This window comes from Notechis scutatus, chromosome 1, assembly GCF_049901735.1.
Source record: "Notechis scutatus isolate UNSWTSFEM ecotype Mainland chromosome 1, rNotScu1.2, whole genome shotgun sequence".
Lineage (NCBI taxonomy): Eukaryota > Metazoa > Chordata > Lepidosauria > Squamata > Elapidae > Notechis > Notechis scutatus.
Genome location: NC_142009.1, coordinates 66,020,664 through 66,046,649, shown reverse-complemented (window position 1 = coordinate 66,046,649; position 25,986 = coordinate 66,020,664). Strand labels below are relative to the sequence as shown.

The 25,986-nt window shown below is 39.2% G+C and overlaps 2 protein-coding genes across 6 annotated transcripts in view; one reads left to right on the top strand and one right to left on the bottom strand.

Annotated features, from left to right (window-relative positions):
• The first annotated feature begins 2,700 nt into the window (after positions 1-2,700).
• CYP1B1 (cytochrome P450 family 1 subfamily B member 1) lies at positions 2,701-14,789 on the top strand. The gene is made up of 3 exons (XM_026680686.2): positions 2,701-2,861; positions 5,433-6,428; positions 9,340-14,789. The coding sequence occupies exons 1-3, from the start codon at positions 2,824-2,826 to the stop codon at positions 9,944-9,946; spliced, it is 1,641 nt and encodes a 546-aa protein (XP_026536471.1). The 5' UTR covers positions 2,701-2,823; the 3' UTR covers positions 9,947-14,789.
• Positions 14,790-22,497: 7,708 nt separating this feature from the next.
• RMDN2 (regulator of microtubule dynamics 2) overlaps positions 22,498-25,986 on the bottom strand; it is a 34,197-nt gene continuing 30,708 nt past the window's right edge. For all 5 annotated transcript variants that reach the window (XM_026680695.2, XM_087966392.1, XM_087966402.1 and 2 more), the window contains one exon: positions 22,498-23,487. In XM_026680695.2, coding sequence (XP_026536480.1) covers positions 23,434-23,487 — 54 coding nt within the window. In that variant the 3' untranslated portion in view covers positions 22,498-23,433. The remainder of the gene's footprint in view (positions 23,488-25,986) is intronic.

Genomic DNA, 25,986 nt, shown 5'->3' with positions numbered 1-25,986 from the left:
GAATACCAAGGGTGTACTCTTGAAAGCAATACGAGTTGGAAGGGACCTTGGAGATCTTCTAGTCCAACCCCTTGCTCAAAGAGGAAAACCTATACTATTTTAGACAAATGGCTATCCATTTCAGACAAATGTCTCTTCTTAAAAACTTCCAATGATAGAGCATTCACAACTTTTGGAGGCAAATCATTCCACTGATTAATTATTCTAATTGTCAGGAAATTTCTTAGGTTTAGATTGGTTCTCTCCTTGATTAAATTCCACCAATTGCTTCTTGTTCTGCCTTCAAGTGCTTTTGAGAACAGGTTGACCCCCACTTCTCTGTGGCAACCCCTTAGATATTGAACCACTGCTATCATGTCACCTCTAGTCATACCCAACTCCTACAACTGTTCTTCACATATTTCATTAAGTTTTATAATTCTAAGTGCTATTGCTATTTAGCTTCCAGCCCCCTTAATAATCAGCAATAATAAATCCCTTTTATATAGTTACCAATAAAACTTCACGGCTGTACCCATCTTCACTGTTTATGTGCCATTATGATTATGTTTCTCCATGACAATCTATCCTTAACCTGTTCTTGTCATTATGTGAACCTGAATTCTCTCCTTGACTTTGCTTGTTGGAAGCTGGTTGGGAAATTTGTAAATTGTAATCAATGTCCATAGGATGCTTCAATTGTCATAAATACATGCCATACATACAAGTGTCCAAATTTTGATCACATGACTATGGGGACACTGTGGTGGCTATACAGTAAGTGTGAGGACTGATCATAAGTCACTTTTTTTCAGCACCACTGTAATTTCAAACAGTTGCTAAACAAATAGTCATAAACTAAGGACCACTTATAAGCTTTTCCCTCTTTTTAAGCTTACTGTAGCTTTGAAGTAATGGTGGTGTCATGGTGGCACCATGGTTAGAATTCAGTATCGCAGGCTAAGTCTGCCGACTGCCAACAGTTCAATCCTGCCCAGCTCAAAGTTGACTCAGTCTCCCATCCTTCTGAGGTCAATAAAAGGAGAACCCAGATTGTTGCAATATGCTGACTCTTTAAAACCACTTAGGGAGGGTTGTAAAGCACTATGAAGTGGTATATAAGTCTAAGTACTATTGCTATCTGAAAATAACCTTGGGAAATAGGAGGAAGAGCTGCAGCCTAGACAACAGTATGCTAAACAAAATTTGAGTTTGAAGGAAGAAGGGTAGTGAAAATGCCTCAAAAGGAACCCTCTCTAATTTTGGGAAGTAGAGACTATGTACATTCACAAAATTATGTTAATGTAACTAACATTACATTACATTAACTTCCCTTCCAATTGCAGAATGTCATTAATTCTCCTGTTATCTTGTTTTAGTGCAAGTTGATTATATGTATCAACTTATACTATCATTTATACATTCCCAAGAAATAAAACTATATGCAAGCGGAGAATGTTTTCTGAGAGCCTCTGATTTCTTAGGTGATATTTTTCTATAAGAACATTCACAAAGGATAGAAAGTCTGACTCGGCCTCTGATATCCTTCAGCTAGAAAGCCACTACCAGGAGTCACACATTGCATGAGGCCATAATGTTAAGCTGGCTGTATGTGATTTCTATGATATCAGCTTTGCTTGTCAGGGAACCCACAACCAAAAATTATGGTTTTTCTAAAGGGACCCACCAGAGGAAATTTGGCTGGGCAGAACCCACTCAAAATATGACTTCATGGGGAACCCAAACCACCAAGACAACACCCAATATTCTTTCAAGGTTTTGTTTGGGTGCATGATCTTCTGGATGCCTTCATTGAGACATCCAGGCACTTTGTATGGTGGCTACAGCAGAGAAAATGCCACTAAAATGCCACTTTGGACCTTCCTCAATTTTCTAAGTTGCCTGTAACTCTAAAGTTTTGTGAAGGTCCCATCAAACCTGCTTAGCTTCGATGCCCCCAAGATCTACCCACCTCACCTTGCCAAATGAAGCTGGATAATAGAAACCGACCACCCCCTTTTTAGTCAGACTTGGGGGAGAGAATGGCGACACTTGAAATCAGCTCCGGGAAGGGTCAAAACTCGCTTGGTCTCCGGGCGGAGGGCTTGCCTCCAGCCCGTCCCTCTCTGCAATTCCTTGGACTGCTTTTCCACCCCCCACCCCCACCCCTTCGGATCTCGCGTGTGCGAGCATCTAATGCGGGGAAGGGGAGGGAGGGGAGGGGATGGCCAGAGGCTTTCCATCAACAGATCACGCAATGCAGCTCTGCACGCAACGGGGAGGTGACACTCGAAGGCTAGAAACTTTTTTCAGCCCCCAGGGATAATAAGAACAGGAGGAGGGCGCTTTTCCCTGCCGCCATCTCAAGCGTTTACTGGCCGGACGCTTTAGGGATCGCTCGCCTTGGTCACTCGGGACGCGACGCGAGACGGAGCGTGGCCGCTTTAAGCGAGCCAAAAAGAGCTTTTCTCTTTCTCTTTCTTTCTCTCTCCCCCTCCTTCTCTCTCTCTCTTTCTCACACACACACACTCACTCACTCACTTCTCTCTTTCTCTCCGCCCCACTTTTCTCGGCAGCTGCAGCGCAAAAGGTTTTGCCGGGCGCCGAGCTAAACTTGAGCGCCCGGTGTAACTCAGAGCACGCCAGCCGGCTCCTTGCCTGATCGCGGTCTCTAACAGGCGGCGGCGGCGGCGGCAGCAGCGGCGGCGGCGGCAGTAGCGACAGCAGCAGCGTAGATCGCCGGCAGCCCCCGTCCCGGACGGCGGTCTGAAGCTGCTCTCCTCCTTCTCAAGACCGCGAACCGCAACCACTCGCGCGCACAGCTCAATCGTGGACGGAGGCATTATGACTCCGAGAGATCTGGGAGAAGCGTTAATTGACAGGTTAGTCCTGAGACGGAAAAGAGCTCCATCCCTTTGCGTTTTTAGGACGGGGAGGTTCTTTTGTGGTTAACGTCAGCCTGTAATGAAGCCGTGGCGATGATGAGATTATCTACCCACGCACATCAAATGAACTAGGCGGTTTGTTTATTTACTCTCTGATTATTCCAATGCTCAAGGCGTCTTACGAAACGGAATAAAAACCAGAAGGGTACAATAAAGCAAAAGTAACTTGTTGAAATAGACATTAGAACAAGTCATTAAAGTATCAAACAAAAAGCTTGGTAGAGTATACTTTTACCATTTCCCAAAATACAGGTGTCTTCTTTCATTATGGAATACCACCATTGAAGGAAAAGTCTTGGGTCTTTTGGAACTTTCAAATCCTTTTCTCCATAGCAATTCAAACTGCTAACATGTATTCCTCAGAAACCTTACACTGCCTGATGTCTTCCAGTGTCTCTTTGAGTTATAACTTAAAAACCCTATTTTTCTGAATTGGAATTTAGGTCCCAATATTCCATGTCATTTGCAGTCAGCAGCTTCTAAAAATGTTGACTTTAGGATGGCCAAAATAGAGATATTCCACATCTTTAACTTGGAAACTAATACCTGGCTTTACTCTGTTCTCACAGTGGCTTGCCCATAATTGTCTGTACTATCATGTTCCCCAAGTTAACCCATTTTCTATAGCTACACAACTACACTGACCCAAAATACGGTTGGCTAATTTGTGGATGAATGCATCACCAAATATTGCCAAGTTCCTGAATTCCCCACTTTTATGTACAAATGTGCATCATCAACTATTGATTAGATTTCCGAATAAATTGTAGCAATCCTGTTACAACTATAGCATCTTCTGTTATTATTACTGGATTGCTGGATTCCTTGTTCAATGTATCTGATGAGAGGAAATCCAGCTGAAGAGTTATTGCCAAGTTACAATTATTCACTTCAGTTTGAATGTAACAATTAACTTCATTGGTTAGTATCAAGATAAAAGGATGCATCCGTCACCAGTTATATGGGGAAAAGTTCTATTGAAGTCAATGGGCTCCCCCCCACCCACCACCCACCTCCAATATTTGTGGACCAAAGCCTACTGAAACTAGTTTTTGCCTTCAACTATGGGTTACATTGGATTGCATATATTAGGATATTTTACTCAAGTTAATTGCATGAGCTAGTTAAGAACACAGGCAAACCACAAACATTTTATTACAAGCAAGAACTCAGAAATGTGTGGCCATAATGCTGTAGTTTTCCCTGTTCTTCACTTACATCTCATATACTTAGGGGAAAAAGGTGTTTTGGCCTGCAAAAATCTGGAAAACCACTAGAATGCAGTACTCAGCATTTTCTGAATCTCTCTGCTGCTAAGTCTTGTAGCATTTTTGCAGTTCAGACATGTAGCCCCAGGCTTACCTAAGGATTATCTTGACTTTCTATCCATCCCAACCTTTGTGTTAAGAAAATGAAGAGCCAACAAGCGATGTGGATACAATGCTGTTTAGATTCACAGCCAAATCCCCATTTGTGGGTGGTCTTGGAAACGTTACACTTTACCCTAAGACGCTCAGTCATGACAATAAACAAAACCTGTAAAACACTTTGCATATACAGCAGCTCAGATTACTGGTAGCTCAAACCAGTGGCATTAATTTTCAGGGAGAAGGGAAGTAGTTTGCTATCATCTATTATTTAATGAGATGGATTTATTTTGAAATTAGCAAGTTAGAAGAGTTTTAATAACGAGATTCAAATTTAGTAGAATCCCCCAGAAATTCAGTGAAATGACTTTTTGTGGTTGATACATCTTATTTATGAAACTAAAACATTATTGGCTGGTTTGTAGCTTACTATGTTGTGCACTCAATTCAGGTAACATAGTTTTATTTGTATTATGCAAACTCAGGGAACAAATCCCTATCAAACCACTTCATTTTGTGCACCTGAAATAAAAGTTGCTTCCTAGAGCCTAACAGAAATTCACAAATTTCACAGATAAGCCACCCTTTCTGTGGCATGGGTAGCGGTGATGATCAAAACAAAAGTTAAGATGGCAGCTATTACTGTGCAATTGGAGCCTCACCCCCTTTTGATAAATATTGCACTCACCTTGACCTTTTGGTTACCATTTCCCCTCTACCCATGGAGGCTCTTTATTTCTAAGTTAGTAGAACTAGTAATGCAACCCATGAGAAAAATGCAATAGTGAGATTATAGATTTTGGAAACACATAATTGAAAGCCAACACCTGCCAAGTTTATTAACAGTCTCTAATTATATTCTGTTTGTGGACTTCTTACTCTAAGCTTCAGAGGAGAGACTGAAGGTCTGAGTATCTTCCCACAGGAGGGGAAATTCTTTGGGATACAGATAGATCTAAGTGTACAAAATGGAGTCAATGATTTTTAAGGGGACGCAATAATGTCGCAACCCCTATCCTGTACCTCAAAATATGCGCATTTGCAAGCTGGCACTGAAAACCAGCACCGGAGTCTGGTGCAACACAGATATCTAAGTTTTGACCCACAGAAGCGCTCCTAAGGCGGCCTCTTTTCTCCGCAGCGCGCGCCCTCGCGGGCTGGAAGAAGCGCTCCGGGCCGGCGTGCCGCCAATGCAAGACTTGCTGCTCCTGCTCCTCCTGCTGCTGCTCGCCTTCCAGGCGGTGAAATTTCTGGTCTTCGAGTGGTGGCGACGGAGGAGGCTGGAACCGCCGGGCCCTTTCCCGTGGCCCCTGCTGGGCAACGCCGCTCAACTGGGCCGCGCCCCTCACCTAGCTTTCGGGCGCCTGGCGGCTACCTACGGCAGCGTTTTCCAGCTGCGGCTCGGCAGATGGCCAGTGGTAGTGCTGAGCGGCGAGCGCGCCATTCGCGAGGCCCTCGTCCGCCAAGGGGCCGCCTTCGCGGGAAGGCCTCCTTTCCCTTCTTTTCAGCTGGTATCCGGCGGACGCAGCTTGGCCTTCGGAGGCTACTCCGAGCTGTGGAAACTGCAGAGGCGTTTGGCGCACTCGACCTTGCGCGCTTTCTCGGCGCGCCGCCTCCTGGAGCAGCCCTTGCTGGCTGAGGCGCGCGCTGTGGTGCGTCTCCTGGTGAGCGCTTGCGCCGGCGGCGCCTTCGTAGATCCGTCTCGGAGCCTGGTGGTGGCCGTGGCGAACGTCATGAGCGCGCTTTGTTTCGGCCGCCGCTACAGCCACACTGACGTCGAGTTCCGGCGGCTGGTGGGTCGAAACGAGCAGTTCGGGCGCACAGTGGGCGCCGGGAGCGTGGTCGACGCGCTGCCCTGGCTGCAGCGCTTTCCCAACCCCGTGCGCTCGACTTTCCGCGCTTTCCGCGCCCTCAATCACGAGTTCTACAGCTTCGTCCGCCAGAAGTTTCTCTGGCATCGGAACAGCCTCCGGCCGGGAGACCCTCTACGCGACCTGATGGACGCCTTCATCCGCCTGCAGCAAACGCAACCTGGCTTGCCTCTGGAGCATGTGCCGGCTACCGTCACGGACATCTTCGGTGCCAGCCAGGACACTCTCTCTACAGCCCTGCAGTGGCTCTTGATCTTCCTCATCAGGTGAGCTGATTGGCGGGAAAGGATGACTGGAGGAGCTGTTGTGCGCGGCACGCGCGCGAGGTTAGACATGTTAGGTACCAGTATAAGAAAGTCTATGGAGGTTCTCAGTCACCCAGGTCAGGGGTCTCCAACCTTAGCAACTTTAAGACTTGTGGACTTCAACTCCCAGAATTCTCAGCAAAGCTGGCTGAGGAATTCTGGGAGTTGAAGTCCACAAGTCTTAAAATTGCTAAGGTTGGAGACCCCTGACCCATGGTCATGTCCCAAAGGTGTTTCTTCAAGAGGCACCTGGACTTTCTGGTTTTTCTTGAAAGATGTCTCCACCATCCTCCATTCCCCACCGTCCAGTCAGAGCTGAGGAAGCTTCTTGGATGGATAAGTGAAACATCTTCCAAGAACAACCAGAAAGACAAATTGCTTCTTGCAAAAGAATCTTTGGGACAGTATAAGAAAGATTAGGGGGGGAAATGGTCCAGGGGACATAACTGATCTGGAAAGTCTAAAATCTATGAAAGCAGCCAAACATTAAAAATTGAAGGAGGATTTTTTATCCTGTTTGAATGCATTAAGGTACAATTTATCCCCGCATCCCAACCATTGGTTGGGACCCTACTGTGTCTTATAAACATGCATTAAATATATCTCCTTTATGTAGTCTACGTTTGAGCTAAACTATGAATGTTGGTGTGGACAGAAAGTTGCTGAATATTTAGTGATACTTTGGAAATGTTTGGAGTAAGAAAACTGACATTATAAAAGTTTTTGCAGCCTTGAAGATTATGTAATTTTTTTTAAAAAAAGAGGGAGGATGATATCACACAAATTTGCATGATGGTGTCTGATATCTAATCTGCACTGGTGCTAAGTAAAAAATGGGAATTTTTTCCCCATTTATTCCCATGCCACCTGTTCAGATAGTCTTAGGGGGTTCCTGAATCATTTGGAGCAAATGTGGGAAGGGGGACAAAGGAAACAAGTACAAATACTGCCTCCTTCCTATCCCCCACCCCCCAGTAAAATTTTATCTCAGGAAGAACAAAACACCATTTGTCAAAGCAAAAAACTATTGATTTATTGATTTATTTGTACCCTGTCTTTATTATTTTTACAAACAACTCAAGGTGGCAAGCATATCCAATACATCTTCCTCCTCCTATTTTCCCCACAACAGCCCTGTGGGGTGGAGTGGCCTGAGACAGAGGGATTGGCCGAAGGTCACTCAACTTTCATGCCTAAAGCTGGACTGGAACTCTCAGTCTCCTCCTTTTTAGCCTGGTACCTTAGCCACTATACCAAACTGGGCAAGATTCATAATTTAAACAAGCTTTTTATATCATTCCCTGTGCCAGAGAATATTTCAGTATTTTAAGGAAATTAAGCAATCTAATATTAGTCAACACTTTTGCAGGCTGATATAATCTTGGATTATAAATATTTCATCTGTTCAGGTGGCAATTATTTTTAATGAATGTTGTTTGTTTTCATCTCTCTCTCTTTCTCTCTTCCACCAGATTATAGAAAGAAAAGGGTTATGAGATGTTATTGATAATTACTGTTTGAAATTTCAGTTATCAATTTGAGAGAAAGAATTGGTTTTCTATGGTTTGCTCTTCATTAATGTGAATCTCCAATGAAAGTTGTATTCCCTAAGATCGTTTTTTTTAGAAGAAATAATAGTTCTTTCTTGGATCTTTGGTTAAGTTAAGAAAACCCAACTGACAATTGTAATGCTCTGAGTAGAAAACATAGGAAATCTCTGTTGCATCTTTTAATATATACTTTTTATTTATATACTGCCTCCATATGGATACATGACAGTATAAAAAAGGAATCAAGATCATAACAGAAAAACAGAACACTTAGAAATAATAATCCTCAAAACTGTCAAAATCTTCACAACTGATTCTATTAAAAATAAGCATAATGATAGACCTTAATTAAGTAATTTTCATTTTCCCCCAGTTTTGTTCAAGAGTGGATTTCTAGTAGTTATTATTATCTGTTCCCAACAATGTGGAGTCACGACTTCCAGTTCTTTACCTGGTGTTGCCTTTCATATGCATTGAATTTTCCCCAAGAGTTTAGGATGCCATAATATATCAGCATAGTATATTTGTGGATCCAAGAGGTGCAGTTGACAGAATAAATTTTGTCAGTGAGAACAGAAAGCTGGTTGGGTGACTTTGGGCCAGTCACTTTTAGTCCAATTCACCTCACAGGGTTTTTACTGTGAGGAAATAGGAGATGGAAGGAGTATTAGGTATGTTTGACACCTTACTTGTCATAAAGTAATAAAGGCCGGTAAAAATCTAAATAATAAACTTTCAGTAGGAAAATCAGGAGTTTTCCTGCTTTGTTATGTTTTAGTCAAATTCAATCAAAATATTATATTTGGCATTTTTTTAAAGAATAAAGAATAGATGTTCGACTATCTTTTCTTTAACTTGCCTATTGAAATACATTTTCTTTTAGAACTGTGTAAAATTGTTGGGAAAAAAGTGGTTGGTCAGTTCCCTTGTGTTGATTTTCATGATTTTCAACATAATGTTTGTCCATCTATAAAACTATTGGAGAATGATATTACTTTTTTACTCATTTGGGAAAATGAACATGAAAGAAAGAGAACATATGTGTGAATCTCATTAGCAAGATTTTTTATTTACAAAGTAAACAAAAAAAGCTTCACAACTATCTCCAAAATGGCAAGGCCCAATTATTGTACATCAGAACTGCATTTGCAAGAGAAAACACATAGTCACAAGAGATTCATATACATCTTCCCCTTTCCTGCCAATCGTGCCCCCTCACCTGGTCTTCATGTGTTCATAGTAGCATAGGTTTGCCTAGGTAATATCTGCTTTCAGAGTGTTGAGGAAAGTGTTTTAAAACTGCTGCTGTTGTTTTTCACCAGATATCCTGAGGTACAAACTAAACTTCAAGAAGAAATAGACAAAGTCGTTGGCCGGAACCGCCTGCCCTGTGCTGAGGATCAGCCCCATTTGCCTTCTGTCATGGCTTTCCTATATGAATCTATGCGTTTCAGTAGTTTTGTGCCAGTTACCATTCCTCATTTCACCACAGCCGATACCATCTTGATGGGCTACCACATACCCAAAGACACAGTGGTCTTCATTAATCAGTGGTCAGTGAACCATGACCCAGTGAAATGGCCTGCTCCAGAAGTTTTCAATCCAGCAAGATTCCTGGATGAGAATGGATTCCTGAACAAAGACCTTGCTAGCAGCGTGCTGATTTTTTCAGTGGGCAAACGAAGGTGCATTGGAGAGGAGTTATCCAAAGTGCAACTCTTTCTCTTTACTGCCGTCTTGGTCCACCAGTGCAATTTCAGTGCTAATCCAAAGGAAGATTCTAAAATGGATTTCACTTATGGCTTGACTGTTAAACCAAAGCCATTTACACTCAGTGTCACACTTCGAGATAGCATGGATTTGCTGGATAATGCTGTCCAGGGACTTCAGGCAGAAAATGCAACTGAACATTGCTTGTTTAATACATGAATGCTTAGGTTTGAATGTTGTCTGTAATGCTGTGTAAGGATTGTATTTCTCCCCTCTTTTTTTTTTTAAGTGAAGCACTTAGATATACAATGTATTCTAGAGAAATGCTAGCAAGAAACGAAGTAAGACAATGTATGAGTAAGCATGGTGTATTTTGCAAAGTGATGTTTTACTTACCTCAGCAAATCTTGCCAACCATTTTCCATAGTGTGAATTTAATCATTAGTTTGCTTCCCTAATTACACTGTGGTGTTCCTATACTTCGTTCACTTATCTTTTTACTAGCCACCCATCCAATTCCCTCATTACACAGTTCTCCTGTATTTTCTTTGTGTTTTTCAGGGAGGGGTATATTTCTCTAACAACATTCTGTCCAGAAAATGACCTGTTAATGCTGAAGACAAATAGATTAATCAATAGATTACAAAATAGTACCTACTGTCAAGATAATGCACACAAGCGCTAAGTGTCAGATGGCTGGTTAGCTAACTTTTCAACCAACAGTAGAATTGTCAGATCCACTGTGTTAGGGGACAAATAAAAAAAAAATGTAGGGAATCAACTTCTGTAGTTGAGTGTCTTCCAGGTGTTAGGGCTCTCAGAATTCTCAATATATTGGTTTCAAATGGTAAGAGCAATGCATATTACTCCTAGAAGATACCCATCTGAAACCTTAAATTTCAATTCTGTTTTTTTTAAAGAACCTACACTCACTTTCAGCATTGACATCTGCTAAAGCAGCTCTAGCTAATATATTGTCATAGGCTTGTAGTTGTATTCCTAGTGCTCAACAAATGTTGAAATTCAAATAGGATTTTTTGTTTTTGTTGCTCATAGGGTAGCTTTAAAAAAAATTCAGAAATGCTAAATTTAACTAAATGGGTGCATTGCACTCCATGTGCATAACTTATTGATAAGAGATGATGCATTTAGTAATACAAATTATTTTTATCCTTCTCATACATATTTTCAAGGTATTCCACATAACCAGATATTATTTGTAGTTCAGTCAGCATTTATAAATCAGTTAATTTATCCAGCTTTCTTTAGTTAAGTGCTTTCTTAAGAAATGCATTTCTTTTCAGAAATAGAACAATCTGTCCTTGATCAAAATATACTTAGAAATAATAGGGGGGTGGGGAATGGATTGTTTGTGTTTTAACTTAATTGAATGGGAAGTTGAAAGCTCTGTGAATTTTACTGATGAAATCAGTAAAGAGGCAAAGTTCAAAGTTGTGATCTTTCATTTAAAAAGGTTCTTAGTTTAAAAAAAGGTAACAGCTTACAGTCGTTCTGTATCTTGTATACAGTTTGAGCGATGGAAGATTGGGATGCCCAGATCCCTTTGAGTTGACTGTCCTCCATTGACCCCATGTGAATTTGTCACAAAGTCATTATTTTCCAGATCATCTAAGCCAAACTACCACAAACTATCTCCTCTCCTGAGACAACCTGAGAACGGAACATGGAAGTTTGGAAGTTGTCTAGGTTGGACAACTTGACCTCAGATTTTCCAAAGTGAGTGTTCTATGTATGTGTAAACTACTATTTGAGACAATAGCACCCGTGTTAGGAAAATGAGGGCTGAACACATCATGCTTCTGATTTACCACAGTTGTCATATTCCATACAGTTTTATCCACATCTGCATAACCTGTTGACTTGTGCTGAAGTATATTTTTCAGCAGCCCCAAGTGGCCAATAGTAATAGATGCAAGAAGAACATGAAGTGCCACAAGTTGCCTGTCCCAAGTAAAGTTTCTCATGCAATATTGCCAAACAATGTTCTGGATTACCTTACAGGTTCAAGATCTTATCAAGTCTTATCAGGGCAATCTGACAAGTATCAAATTTGGTTTTGAGCAAAACAACCACAGCAAATAATAATGTAGTGCCTTGCTTCTGTTTTTAGATGTCCCATATAGAGCACTCAAACCTGCTTCAAACCTGCTACAAATTGAAGTTTCAAAAATCATCCAGCTGTATACATTGGAAAATGAAACAATGGGTTTATTATTTACAGTGCATTATATTGGCCTTTCCCATTCTGATAACCCTGCATAGGTGTTAGATTCAACTTCCATAATACTCTGTCAGCATGGCCTTTGATCATACCAGGATATTAGTTCAATCCCTGAAAAGCATGCTGTATTCTAGAAAGCTATATTATGTAATCCTGCAGCTGTATAGACCAATGCATTTGCCTGTGCATTCTATTTCTAAAATTCAAAACAGCAATAAACTCATGCATTCCTATACTTAAGAATTCTTAATTTCATAATTAACTTTGAGAGAGAAAGCATAGAGTTTACAAACAAATTTAGAAAGGTGATATCAATTATTTCATAATCTACAACAAATTAAATTTGTTCTTACAGAACTTGGCCAGCGTCTGTGAAACCCTGTATGAATATAAACTTATTAATCTCAGGTCAACATAGGATTGAACATGGGGTAATATGTTTAGTTATGTAAAGAAGGTTTGTAACTGCATGATGTGTACGTTTATGAATATGCATATATATTACAGAATGTAATATTTCAACATCACACTCACTGACTTTCTTTTAACAAATGGCTGTAATTTTGTTTATTCAACTTTCCCAAAACCTTTAAAATATATCAGACTGATAAAACAGCAGGTATATATGCCAACAGAATTCAGTTACATACATATCTTTTAAAATGTTTAAATCCTATTGGACTTGATCCAATATGCATAATGATCAATTCCAATCTGGGTTGGTCACAACAAGAAGTTTAGTTTTCCGAGATTTCAAGACTCCTCAGGGAACTTCTCTCTCACCAGAATGTGTTACAGTAATGTGTCACGTTCTGGTACAGAGAAGTTCCCTGAGGAAGGACACCAACACAGGTCTCGAAATCTCAGAAGACTAAATCTCTTGTCCTGGTGATCAGCCCAGATTGAATCTTGCAACATGATGCTGGGACCTATGTTGTTATGTTTGCCTTCATTTGTAATGGACACTTCATTTGAAAGCCAATAAATCTGGAGGGTATTTTTTAAAGACAGAAGATTAATTACCCCAAACTATTACTATTGTTTCTCTATTCCAATTACTTTGTACTCAATGAAATTTTAAAACGTGTATCACTTTGGATTGTTTTGAACTTTATTATTGTGGCTAGAGGAAGGCAACATGGAGTCACTCTTAGTGTCCATCAGGTGTTTTTTTTACCACCTGACTTTTTTTTTCCTAATTTGTTTTATTTTAAAAAGAATGAATGGGCAGCTGGCACAGTGCATAAGAAAATGCCAGTCTTCTGAAAAATAATTCTGGCTTAAAATATACTATAAGAATTCTTTTTAAAAAAATGTGTGGGGTTGTAATCCAATGCTTTATTTGGATATGTGCCCACCTGCCCAGAAAAAAACTTCAAAGAAAATCTGAGGGTGATTAAAATGCATGCTGGGGTATTACAGGAAATGGCTGGGAACATCTTTCCATTGGTATATTTTTAATTTTCTTGTTTTATAAGAGTGTGCAGAACATACTCTTAACGTTCCAAAGATGTACATCCACCCACAAAATTTGCCTGTCCCTCCTCTAAAAGCTGTGTTATTTTTCACAACAGAACATACATGTTTTGTCTCACCTTCAAAAGTGGGAAATTTAAGTATTTCTCTTACTTCTACATACATTTGTTCTTATAAAGTGAAGCAGGAGAGCCAGCATTAGTTGTATTCTGTGTTTAATCATTGCATGCTAGTGTTGGAAATTTCTGGCTTTAGAAAACTCATAATCTAGTTTCTGTGTTTGCTTGCTTGCCTGAACGTTGTCCTTTCTTTAAGAGTCAACACATTTTCAGCATCCTGATGACCCTGTGGCTGGTCAATTTGATATGGTTCTGTGACTTTGTTTCATTTTTGGTTATTAACCTAGCTTAAATCCCTCCATCTTAGCTGGGTGCCTTGGCCCTTTTCTCATTAAGTACAGTTTGTTCCTTATTCCCTACCTCCTGTTCATCTACAAAATCATAATCTTTTGTACTTTGAAGCTTAGCAGGGAAAGATTTTTTTGGGTTCTGTTTGATTTGGGTTTAAGAATCAACAAAAGCTTTGAATTACCTTTGTGGTAGGTAACCCTGGGATTACATTTAGGGCAGCAAGGCCCAGGGTTTAATGCCTAATGCTTTTTGGCGGAAAAATATTTTGAATATATCCTAATGTCCTGTGGAATAATTTGCCTTTTATATTTTACTGGGATTACAATGAGATTAGACTTCTAATTTTATATAGATTTTATTATAATACACATTCATTTACAGTTTATCCAATAAAAAGTAAAATTCTAATTTTATTTTATATTACTTCCTGATAATAGTTTATACTAACCTTGAATTTTTAGATGTACCTGAGTGTTTGCGTTTCTTCTTTCTTCTAATTTGCTAGTGATAATCTCAGTGGGAGATTCTTGATGCTTTCTTTGTTTATGCTGCATTCACCTTGAAAGAAAATGATTTTTCTTGTGTATGTACCATGTTAATTATATATATGACTTAATCTGACTTGATCACGCATATTGTTGCAATATGATCGTGTATAAAGAGAATGGGTGTCTGTAACTCTCATATGTCCTTAATCAGTAGATGGTCTATGGGTAGATGTGTTTTGGGATGATGTGTTTTGGGATGATGTGTTTTGGGTAAGTTATTGTTGAAATACCTAGAGAAGTCTTCCTAATCTTTATTATTGTATTATATGTCTGCTATCCATAATTATTTGTAACAAGGAACATAAGTACCATCCTCTACAGAAAATAAATTTCTATATTGTTAATCAGTATACTTTTAATAAAGAAACCTGAATTGTTTATTTCCACTTGTGTATAACTTGCAAATATATGTTCAGTCTCATCTGTTTCCTGAAGTTATTATTAGTGCATTGGTACATAACCAGGAGACCACAATGCCATTGCAGAATAGTAGTGTGGCTGCCAATTTACCAGCTCTGTTGTAGCTCACATGCTTCCCGAGGTGCAGCACAGTAGGGCAAGCTGGCTTCGCATCAGAAAGAAACATGAGCAGTTCTTCCTGCAGAATCATCCTAGGCCCCGTCCCTTGCCTCGTAAATCGGCATCACAACCGGGAAGATTCCTGAAGTGATAGTTTCTGGCTATGACCACAGTTGATAGACAGTTAATAGGAAAACTGTTGATTGAATTTAATTCCTACAGACGCAAACATACAAACTTGTTGAGCTCAATGTATATACTTTTGTTACAAAAATATATACATTTAATGACCTTAGGAAATGGATAGGCAAGTAAGATGCTCGTTAATTCTTTTGATCAAGGTATTTCATATCAGTTCTAGCTCTTTAGTTCATCTCTTGTCTCCTTAGTTTTTGTCTTAAGCTTATGATTATCACATTATTGGGGTTGAAGAAGCAGGCTGTCAAGATTGAACCACTTTGCTTCTTTCAAACCATAATGATTTTCAACTTGCCTATGAACTGTAGGGAAGGAAGGGGGAAATGGAATGCCGAGAGTGTATGGAGAGATCATGAGAACCCGGAAACCATCAAGGTCACCACTGCAGATGTTGGAGAAAGAGAAGGATTGTTCCCATAACAAATGGATGCCTCATAATTGGACAATGTGATCACCCAGGGGTGGGGAAAGGGGAAATTAATTAGTTAAATAATGACTAGGCAAACATTTGCATGGGAAAACCAGAGCTGTTTTTGTTTCTTCAGTACCAACAAGTTTTACTTTTGGGAATTCAAAATTCCTGAGAATGTTTCCCTAAATAAACCCATTTTATGTTCCCACAATTTTTCTTGCTTTGAATTCTTAATAAAACCTAATGCTTTTAGAATATTATGCAAAATTAAAATTGCCAATGTGGAAGAGTCAAAGCAGAAATCAGGTATTGATGAATGATGTAAGCTCTGCAAATATATTTAATTCTCAAAAACATCAGTAAGTTTTAGTTTCTGGACTTGTAGAAGCATATCTTTAATTTTTGATTTTCCCCTTAGTTGTATATTTTGGATTAGATCAGGCCTCTGACTTTGGATGGTTGATTAGTTTTAGTTCGACCAAAACAATATAATTGAAGATTAGTATCTTTTCCAAGATAACCTCTCAAGTGGAAAGGAAGCTTTGTTTGAGAAATTTCTCTAAAGCCTGGGCTTCCTTCCGGTTGCTGAGATTCAGTCAAGTTGAACAGCCTCATTCTGAAGTCTTGGCTCATGTTGCTGTTTGTTGCAAGGTGGCTCTGCATTGGCTTCTTCAGCTTCTGGCAGAAGTGAAAAACAGACTTCTGAATCCATAGTCCAAAACATTGTACCTTCTGGGTAAACTTTTCAAGGGATGCAAGAATAAAAGGAAATATGGACCCATCCACCACCATTTTCTGTTCAATGCGTTATTTCTCTTGGGTATCCCCACTTAGCATCCTGTACATTGTTTCCAAGTCATATTTTTGAAGTGTGAGACAAGAATACTTGAAGCATAGTTGTCTACAGAGCAACTAATTCAGTCTCCTGAGGGAGAAACAAGCATACAACAGATACTGAGTCAGTATTGTTATACTGAAAAAGATGAAAAATGGGAAGAGCTAAGTGTAAAGGGGCTACAACCAGTATGGTGTTAAAGCATTAGGCTGGATACCACTTATCTCAGCCCTAGGAAGAAGACAGTGGCAAAGCATTTTCAAAGTCTTCCTAAGAAAACTGCAGGAACTTGTCCAGGTGTTTGCCAGGCGTCAACCATATTGTGAAGGCACACATGCATGCGTGTGCGCATGCGCACACAAAATAAGCAACCTTGCATGAAAGAAGCCAATGAAACAATGAAGGAAAATTCTGAAAAGCAACCTGGTCACAGTGTTGTCAGTGTTGTGAGGTAACACAAAAATAAGATGGCATGATTTGTTCAGACTATGTAGCCAGTCTTTACTCCTCCTCTTTAATGTGGTAAACAAATAATATTGTCTGAATAATTTACTGCAGAGATAAATTAAGATCCAATGACTGATAGAGCATCATCATGGTGGAAAGAACGTCAGTGAAATACCCACCTTTATAGTTCTGCACAAAAATTCCTAATCTATCCCTTTCTCTAGAAAAGTGGATGCTGTGTTATCAACAGGAAATGGAACAGAAGCCCCTTGTCTACTACTTGCATGATCTTAATCTACCTGTAAATGCTAGTGCTATATCAGGATTACTAGCAGAATTAGTAAACCAGTATGTCTGTATGGTACTTCATAGTGGTCCTGGACTACCTCCTTTCATTGGAATAGTAGCTTTATATGAGATGGAGAAAATGGTAGATCAGGCCTTCTCTAAAGTGACCTGCCTGTCAGATCTGTGTAGAACCAGGACAACCTGTCTGTAAGGATCTTTGTTCCTCCACATCTAATAAGTAAAGCATTTTTCTCTCTCTAATTATCTTGCTGCTCTTCCCACACTCCTTTTGTAATATAAGTCATCACCATAAACAAAAATGGCTGCAGAGGGAAGTCAGCAATGACCAGAGAAGTGGGGAACGATTGCAAAAATCAAAAACAGCCAATAGGAGGTGATCAGATCCCAGTCCCATCTGGATCATTATCATGGTCACCATCACCACAACAAAGAAACATGCAGCTAAGCATGTGTTGTTTCAGGAGATGGAAAACACTACTATTCCGGATCAGCTGGTCTCAGCTACGTTTGTGTTAGAGATGAGAGAAAGGCTGTAGCATGAAGATGTATTCTTACTGGTTAGGGAGATATCTTTGAGCCAAAGGTAGGGGAAATGTGTGGGTGTGCTGAAAATTTGGGATTCTTGAGGAATTTATCATTTGACCAGAGGCAAACCAAATATCTGTTTTGAAAACCTCTTTTTTAAAATCAATTTTGTAGAGCTGGGCTGCAAAAACCTGATGACCTCTAGATATGGGTACTATTAGATAAATTAGTATATTTAAATATTATACATTTAAATATATTAACTCTAATTGTTATATTAAATGCTGTCATCTAGTGGACATTTGGATTTTTGTGGTCCAGATCTTACTCCAACACTTTTAAGTGTTATATCTTGTATACAAAAACAATGTCGCCCCGCCATAAACATTTCACTTTATGTCTTGCTTCTGGAAAAGGAAAAAAACATAATTTATTTTCCATTAAATTAATTCAATTAAATTAAACGAGTGGTTGAAAAACGCAGAAATGGCTTCATAGTTAAGTAGACTTAAATCTGGGTTGCTGCTCCTATTTTGAGCAAATAATACTCCATGACTGCTTTATCTGCGGATTTTTTCCTGTCATTTGCTATTCTGTTGCTTAAGATTATCTTAAAAACTATGAACCCCACCCAATTTTCTTAACAACCTTGAACTCAGCAGTGACCATACAGAAAGATCTTCCTGAGTTTTACACGCTGCATATGTTCATCACTTTATTTGAATTCCTTCCATTTTTTTCTCAGAAGAGATTTTTTTGGGCAGCTCACAACTGATTAACAATTGTAGAACATCGTTAAAATAGCAGCAAGCAGGAACAAAACAAAACTGAACAGCAATTAAAATGCAATTCTGAAACCTGATTAATTTGATCAAAAAACAGTTACAATCCCAATGTTCTTTTTAAAAAGGAAAGCATTATAAATCTTCTGAAAGGCCATTCAGGAAGGGAAAGAACATGGAAGGGAACTCCAAAGTCTAAGTGCAGCCATTGAAGCAACCTCCCACTTCAACCCACCCAAAAAAACATATTCCTGGCATTGTTGCAATCTTTCCAGGCATGAGCTCAGAAGTAGTAAGTGCATATGTAGAAAGACTGTTTTTCCCACATCCTGATTTTAAACCAGGAATTGAAATGTTTAGTGGCCAAGGGTCACACTTAAGAGGCAGTGGGGAAAGCGGTTGAATGGGCAATGATGCATAATAGGTGAAGCCATTTCTGCTGTATGAGTGGAGCTAAGATCTGAGTGGATTTCTTCTAGCTATTGCTGTGGGGAGTTACTAGAGATGAGAAAATGTCATTCCCCATGGGGGCTTTGTTAGTTAAAACTAGCACCTTGAATTGTACTCAGAAACCTATTGGAAAGTAGAGGCACTAATAATATTAATGCAATTAATGAACAGGGAGAGCACCTATAGCAAGTCTTCACTTTCTCCATCCATCCATCCATCCATCCATTCAGTTTTTCTACTGGCAATATATAGTGGCGGGAATTATTTGACACAAGTAATCAATCGGGCCTCCCTGGAGTGAAATGAGCTGACAAGTTGTTCATGAGGTTTCACATGTTTCTGTTTTGCGCTGTAATGGAAACCGTCTGTGTTGCTTGGCCTGGCTTTTCTGCAAACACAAATGCTGGTATAATTAAGAGTGCAGGGAGGGAAGGCATTAACTGGTACATAGGAAGAAATAAGGAAGTTTGATCCTGGGACTGCAGCAGAGGTGGTATTCAGCAGGTTCTGACCAGTTCTGGAGAACCGGTAGTGGAAATTTTGAGTAGTTCAGAGAACCAGCAAATACCACCTCTGATTGGAGATTTTACAATATCCTTCCCCTGCCATGCCCACCAAGCTACGCCCACAGAACCGGTAGTAAAAAAAATTTGAATCCCACCACTGGACTGGAGTACTATTGAAAATTTCCAAAACTGAAGTATTAGCTCCCATAGCTCCCATATTGATTACAGGAGTCTCCAACCTTGGCAACTTTAAGACTGGTGGATTTTGTGGCTTTGCTAGCTGAGGAATTCTGGAAGTTGAAGTCCACAAGTCTTAAAGATGCCAAGGTTGGAGACCCCTGAATTAGGACTAGAAGAGATTGAAACCTTTTCAATGTGAAATTGTCTCAATAATATAAGTCACTTGTTGTAATGCTGCCCTGTCCAAATGCTGAGGCCTTTAACTCTTCCCAGGGATTTCACTTCTGCCACTGATTTTCTGAACTGGGCTATGACATAATTACAGTGAAGTCTTTTTGGGTGGGCCTCAGTTCTCTTTGATCCTTTTTGAATGGTAAGTTCCAGCGGTACTGATTAACAAGCAGGAGGTTAGAAGGGAGGAACAACAGTAAATTCTGGAACATGGAGGGAGCATCAGAGAGGAAAATGAGCATTTGTTGGTTTTGATTATTCTCTTGGGAGGACTGATGGTTTTATTATGAAGATCAATAAATTACAGAAAATGTCCTTGAAGCAATTCAGTAACTTGGCCAATTCTTGCTTTCTGCTGGGTTATAGATGGGCAGAGTGATATTTGCGCCCCTCTCCACTGAAAAGAATTTGAGACAAATTCTTAGCTCCATAGAAAGATAGGGTACACTCGACACTATATGAGTTTGACCCTATAGCTAAACCATGTCTTCCACTACTACTACTGCTACTACTATTTCCCAGTTGAAGGACAAATACTTGGGGTTGTAGCCAGCTAAAGGACTGTAAATTTTTAATAGCAATGGTCTTAATATCTCAATGCGAAATACATGTGCATCAATTATAGATGTAGGGTGAATGAAGAGTGAAGGTGCTTATATTGTTCTTGTGTAATGGCAACACAATCTACTGCATATTTTGATCTTAGAATTCTAGTTTTTGATTATCTAACTTTATAAATTGCCCAGAGACTGGCAAAAATAAAAAAAAAATCCTATCCCTGTAAAATTAAATAATTATCCACACTCTAATGGTAGTTTCTGAGTGCATCTTGCCAAACTGAGAATTGTTGCATTAATATGTGTTTGTATAACCGACACGGCAGATTGCTTTTGTGTCATGCCTTTGCCAAGGGTTCATTAAAAGCACAAAATTCAAGATTAATGCAGCCTGCTTTGCATCAAGTGTAAATATTGCAAGTTATAAGCTTCAGTTCCTTTTATTGCCTCTTTTTTCTACATGCAGCTAATTATACTCAATGTTTATAAGTTTCTGAATATTCAGGTCTTCCACAGGGAGATCGTTCTGTCTCTTTCTCTCTCTTCCCCACCCTCTTCTTGTTGGAGACATGGAGAAAGAAGAGCTGGACTTTACTACAAAGAGAAAATTGGACTGAAATGAAGTTCCTCAATATTTAATCTAGCAAGGTGGAAACATTGCTGTGACACAGATATAGATTACTACAACAAATGGAGTTAAGTCATGGAGGAGAACTGAGGCAAAGCTTGGGTCTTCAGGTCACACTTTGACCAACCTCTACCATGCTGCTTTATCTTCTATCCAATTTAAGAACATCTGATGTCAGGAGCTGGCCTCTGGTGATGAAAATGAAAAGAGATTGGAACCCATACTCCTTAGAGCCCTGTTTTTTGTATTTTGCATTTGAAAACATTCTAAATTTATATAAAACGTATGTGTTAGGACAAATAATTCAGCAGCAACACCCTAACTTTGCCATCTCTGGGAATATTTTTTAGCACAGGTAGACATTAGAACGTAGTGGAATAATCCAGATGGCCATTTTGCCATGCTTTCCTCTTACCCTGAAGCCAGAATGAATCACATTAACATCATTACGTAATACCATGTCCTTAATGGAGTTCTGATTTTTTTTCTAAAGTGCTGTTGACTTATCAATCTAACAACCACTTAGCTGTCAGAAAGCTTTCTCTCTTGCCCGATGTCATGCAACCTCTTCCCTCTGCAGTACTGGATGGTAAATACTAAAAAGTACCATTGTCTGAAAGTACAATTGTGATTTTGGAGAGGTAAAAACTACAAAACATATTATTCTTTGTTGGTCTTTTTATAGAGACAACTGAACTAGATTCATACTACCTCTGATTAATAGACATCCTGGTCACTCAGATTCAGTCTATGCCCAGATACTGTTCATATCTTTTGTTATAGCATATGTAGCTAGGCTTTCTGTAGCATCACAGAAGATCCCTCCGAACCTGATGGGCCAATTTTCCAATGCATTCTATGCAGCTATAATTCATTTCAATTTTAGATCACTTTGTTATGTAACTTTCGATGTTATCACATTTAATATAATTTTAGTGGTTGCATTATAATTTGATATAGGCTGTATCACGGACCTCACTCATATGTATTAGGTTGTTTTACAAATGTATTTTAATTCTGTCTTAAACTTTATTTCTATGTGGATGATCTCAGTGTAGGGCAGCAAGGAAGTGGGAACAACACATTCTAACAGACTTCTAACAAAGTAAATAGGTAATGTTTAAAACTTTACACAAGTGATATTCAGGGATTAGATTTTCCTGGGAATTTTTTTTCTCCTTGGCCATGGACTCTTCCATTTCACAGTTGAATGGTCTGTCTGTCTATTTGGCCACAACATCATGGAGTAAAATCACTTACGTCTGTCTCACAAGTTTAAGGTTACATTTTGGCTTGCCGTTTTGAGCTTGGATGTGAATGGCAGTTGGTTTGGCAAAAAAGATGGAGAGTCAGCTGTTTCCTGCTTCAGGGGGCTCAAATAATATCGACAGCCTGTACTTTGAAATGTGTGCTAGTCAGAACCCAGAGGCAGAGAGATAATCTCCAAGGAGAAATATTAGCCAGATGAAGGAAATGCCAAAATATTTGGGTGCCCAGAAATGTCAACATATGACAAATTCACCACGTCTTTATTTTTTTTCAACTTAAGATTCAAAGACCAAGTTATATCCACAAAGTATACTTTTCCCACAAAATTGATGTTTTTCAAGAGAAAAGAAACACATAATATAACATCTTCCATGTCTCTTCAGCAGAAAAACACAGTTACATACATCTGCATTCAGGCATAAAACCAACTAGCTAATCCTTCTCAGCAAAATTATGCCCATCGTTCAGCAACTACAAATATATCCATTGCCAGCAGTGGATTTCACATTTGGAGAGTCCCAACAAGTTAAAATTGGTATTTTAAATGCTAAATTCATTGTCTCTATGCATTAAAAAAATGAGAAAAAGAAAAGATGGTTGATTTCCCTGGGTTAAATTCATTGGTACCATTGATTAAGAATCCTGAATTGCAACCTGTTTGTTGGAGATAAATGTTATGAAAATAAAAGGAATGCGGTAAGCACTGTTCTTCTGCTAATGTTGCAAAAATAAAGCCATATCCCGAGTGAATTGCTTTTTCTTCACCTTAGAGAAGGGTACTGCCAGACGAAAAGGACAGATGGTTTCACTTTTTTTCTGCAGTTTTTTCACACAAGACAGCAGCTCCATAAAATGGTCTACATGGCCTCAGAAAACCCAACGTAATGGGGTTGCATGGACAGAATGTAAGACTGTCCTGTTGAAATGATAACATTGCACGTAAGTCTCTTATTATTGCAGGCCCTGAAGTAACTTGTACAAAAATTGTAGGCTTAGAAAAGTCAGTCCGTTCATTTGTCATTGAACCACCATAATTAAAAATTAAAATTCCTCCCCATCCCCTCAAATCCTAACTCCAAAATGGACTGAAATCCCTCTGAATTCAACAGAATGCTTCTTCCAGAACAGGGACTTGAGTCTTCTGCCTTTTTTCATAGAACCCAAATGGTGTTTGTGTCATCGTTAAAGCTTCAAGGATGGAAGTAAATTTTCTAAAACTTTCTCAGCTTCTTGATCCTAAAAAGGAAAAAAAAAAAAAAAGAAAAGAATTAAGCTTAAGTAATTATGCCTTAAGAACCACCCAAGCCAGCACCAATTTCTGCATCAAAACAAGAGATTATGTTCAGTGTTAATAGTGCAGAAAGGATTACTGGTTCATTCTTCTTCCAAATGCAGTACAAAAACAAAGTAGGAGAAAGGGGAGAAGACACTACTTTTATACTATACTTTTCCTTTTCCCTTTCCAATTTCCTTCTAAAGAAGTGTAATGAAGTGTTATCTACAACTCTAATGGCTTATAATTAAAGGTTTTCATCTTCCAACAGTCACCTTTGGAGGTATTTCAGTGAACCCAACATTCCTAAGGCTTGAAGTTTCTAATTTGCATTTTCTCCCTCTCCTTTGTTGCTGTTAAACACAGATACTCAAGAGGGACCTCCGCTTTGTTGGTTTTACAGCTGCTCTGTACCTCTGAGCGTTTTGTTGTTCTTGAACTTCAAGTTCAGCTCCCACAAATCTGGGTGGCCTTTGGAAATGAAATTGTATTAAGTGATTCATCTCTAAGCAAAACTTATTTGCACGAAGTCATTTTCTATCTGGTTTAGATTCCATAACTATCACCACAAATTTGCTCATAGTGTAGCTGAAAACAAAGACATTCGTATAAGATATTTATCTATACAGCTAGTCCTCATTTAATGGCAGCGTCGTTTAGTGACCCTTCACAGTTACAATGATAAGGCCAAACTAGTCATTTTGTGATCAATATTTGAATTTACAACCTTTGCAGGTCTGTATCTCAAATGATCTGAGTAACACTCAAGGGACTGGTGGCTCAGTAACTAAGACGCTGAGCTTGTCGATCAGAAAGATTGACAGTTTGAATTCCTAGCACCGCGTAACTGAGTGAGATCCTGTTACTTGTCGCAGCTTCTGTCAACCTAGCAGTTCGAAAGCATGTAAAAATGCACGTAGAAAAATAGGGACCACTTTGGTGGGAAGGTAATAGCGTTTTGTGCGCTTAGTCATGCCAGCCACATGACCACGGAGATGTCTTCGGACAGCGCTGACTCTTTCGCTTTGTAACAGAGATGAGCTCCGCCCCCTAGAGCCGGAAACGACTAGCACGTATGTTCGAGGGGAACCTTTACCTTTAACTCAAAGGAAAGCTGAAGATTTTATCTTCCTAGGCTCAAAAATACATAGAGTTGGTGAGGATAGCCATGCAAAAAAGAGGCATCTGCTTTCCAGGGGAAAGTCAATGACAGATTTTGACAAAATATAGAGCTCACATTATGTAGCCAGTCCTCAACTTACGACCAAAATAGAGCCCAAAATTTCTGTTGCCAAGTGAAACATTTGTTAAAATGACTTTTGCCCCATTTTGTGGCTATCGTTGTTAAGTGAATCACTGGAGTTGTTAAGTTAGTCACACAGTTGTAAAGTGGAATCTGGCTTCCCCGTTGACTTTGCTTGTCATAAAAGGTGATCACATGACCCCAGGACACTTCAACCGTCCTAAATATGAGCCAGTTGCCAAGCTTCTGAGTTTTGATCACATGACCATGGGGATGCTGAAATGGTCATAAGTGTGAAAAATGATCTGAGTCAGCTTTTTCAGTGCCGTTGTAACTTTGAGCAGTCGCTAAATGAACTGTTGTAAGTTGAGGACTACTTGCAAATGTTATGACAATAAAAATATGAATTATCAAGACTATGGTTTTCCCAGCGGAAACATACAACGATGAAAGTTAGACCATCAGAACTAAGACAAATTGGTACCCTTGAATGCTGGAGAATATTGTGAAAACACCTCGGCCTGCAAGCAGAACAAATCATCAATATAAAAACTAACTGAAGAAAATTCTCCTCATTGGAAACATTAATAATAAAGGTAAAGCTTAAGTATTTCAGATGCATAATCTGAAGGCAAAATTATTTGAGAAGATTTTTATATATTTGGAAAAATGAAAGGCAAATGAAAAAGATGACAAAAGGCAGGAACTATTATGTGTGGTAGACTTGTGGGAAAGTTAAGAAATTTTTTAAAATGATATTTGCAAAAAAATCCAGAACTCTTTTTAATGGGATTTATGGGCAATCAATTAGAAAAATATCCATGGTGGGCTTATTTTGTATATGGTCACTACAGCAAGATTATTTGATGTATAATAATGCAAGAAGAACAAAATCTTCACAGTTGAAAAATGGGTTGTGAAAATGTCAGAATTCACAGAAATGGCAACATTGACCTGTCTGGTCAGGGGGAAAAATGCATTTTTTTTTTGTCTGGAAAAAGTCTGGAAACATTTGTTACTGAAAGAAGAAAGAAAGGACACAATGACTTATGAGATTGAAGGTTAAGAAAGATATAAATTAAGTAAGAGGCTAAGGGATTTATATAATATCTAAGAGGGAGGAAGGACTATAAAATTGTAACTATTTGTTGAAAAGCCAAAAGTTGTATTTCTTAGCTTTAGGGTTTTGGTCCCTTCTATTTCGTTTCTTTCCTTTTTT

Excerpts from the sequence above, each read along its gene's own strand:
- CYP1B1 (XM_026680686.2), top strand. The coding sequence starts at position 2,824 with ATGACTCCGAGAGATCTGGGAGAAGCGTTAATTGACAG. Across the intron at positions 2,862-5,432 it reads GGAGAAGCGTTAATTGACAG|CGCGCGCCCTCGCGGGCTGG; the intron begins GTTAGTCCTGAG and ends TTTTCTCCGCAG. Across the intron at positions 6,429-9,339 it reads CTCTTGATCTTCCTCATCAG|ATATCCTGAGGTACAAACTA; the intron begins GTGAGCTGATTG and ends GTTTTTCACCAG.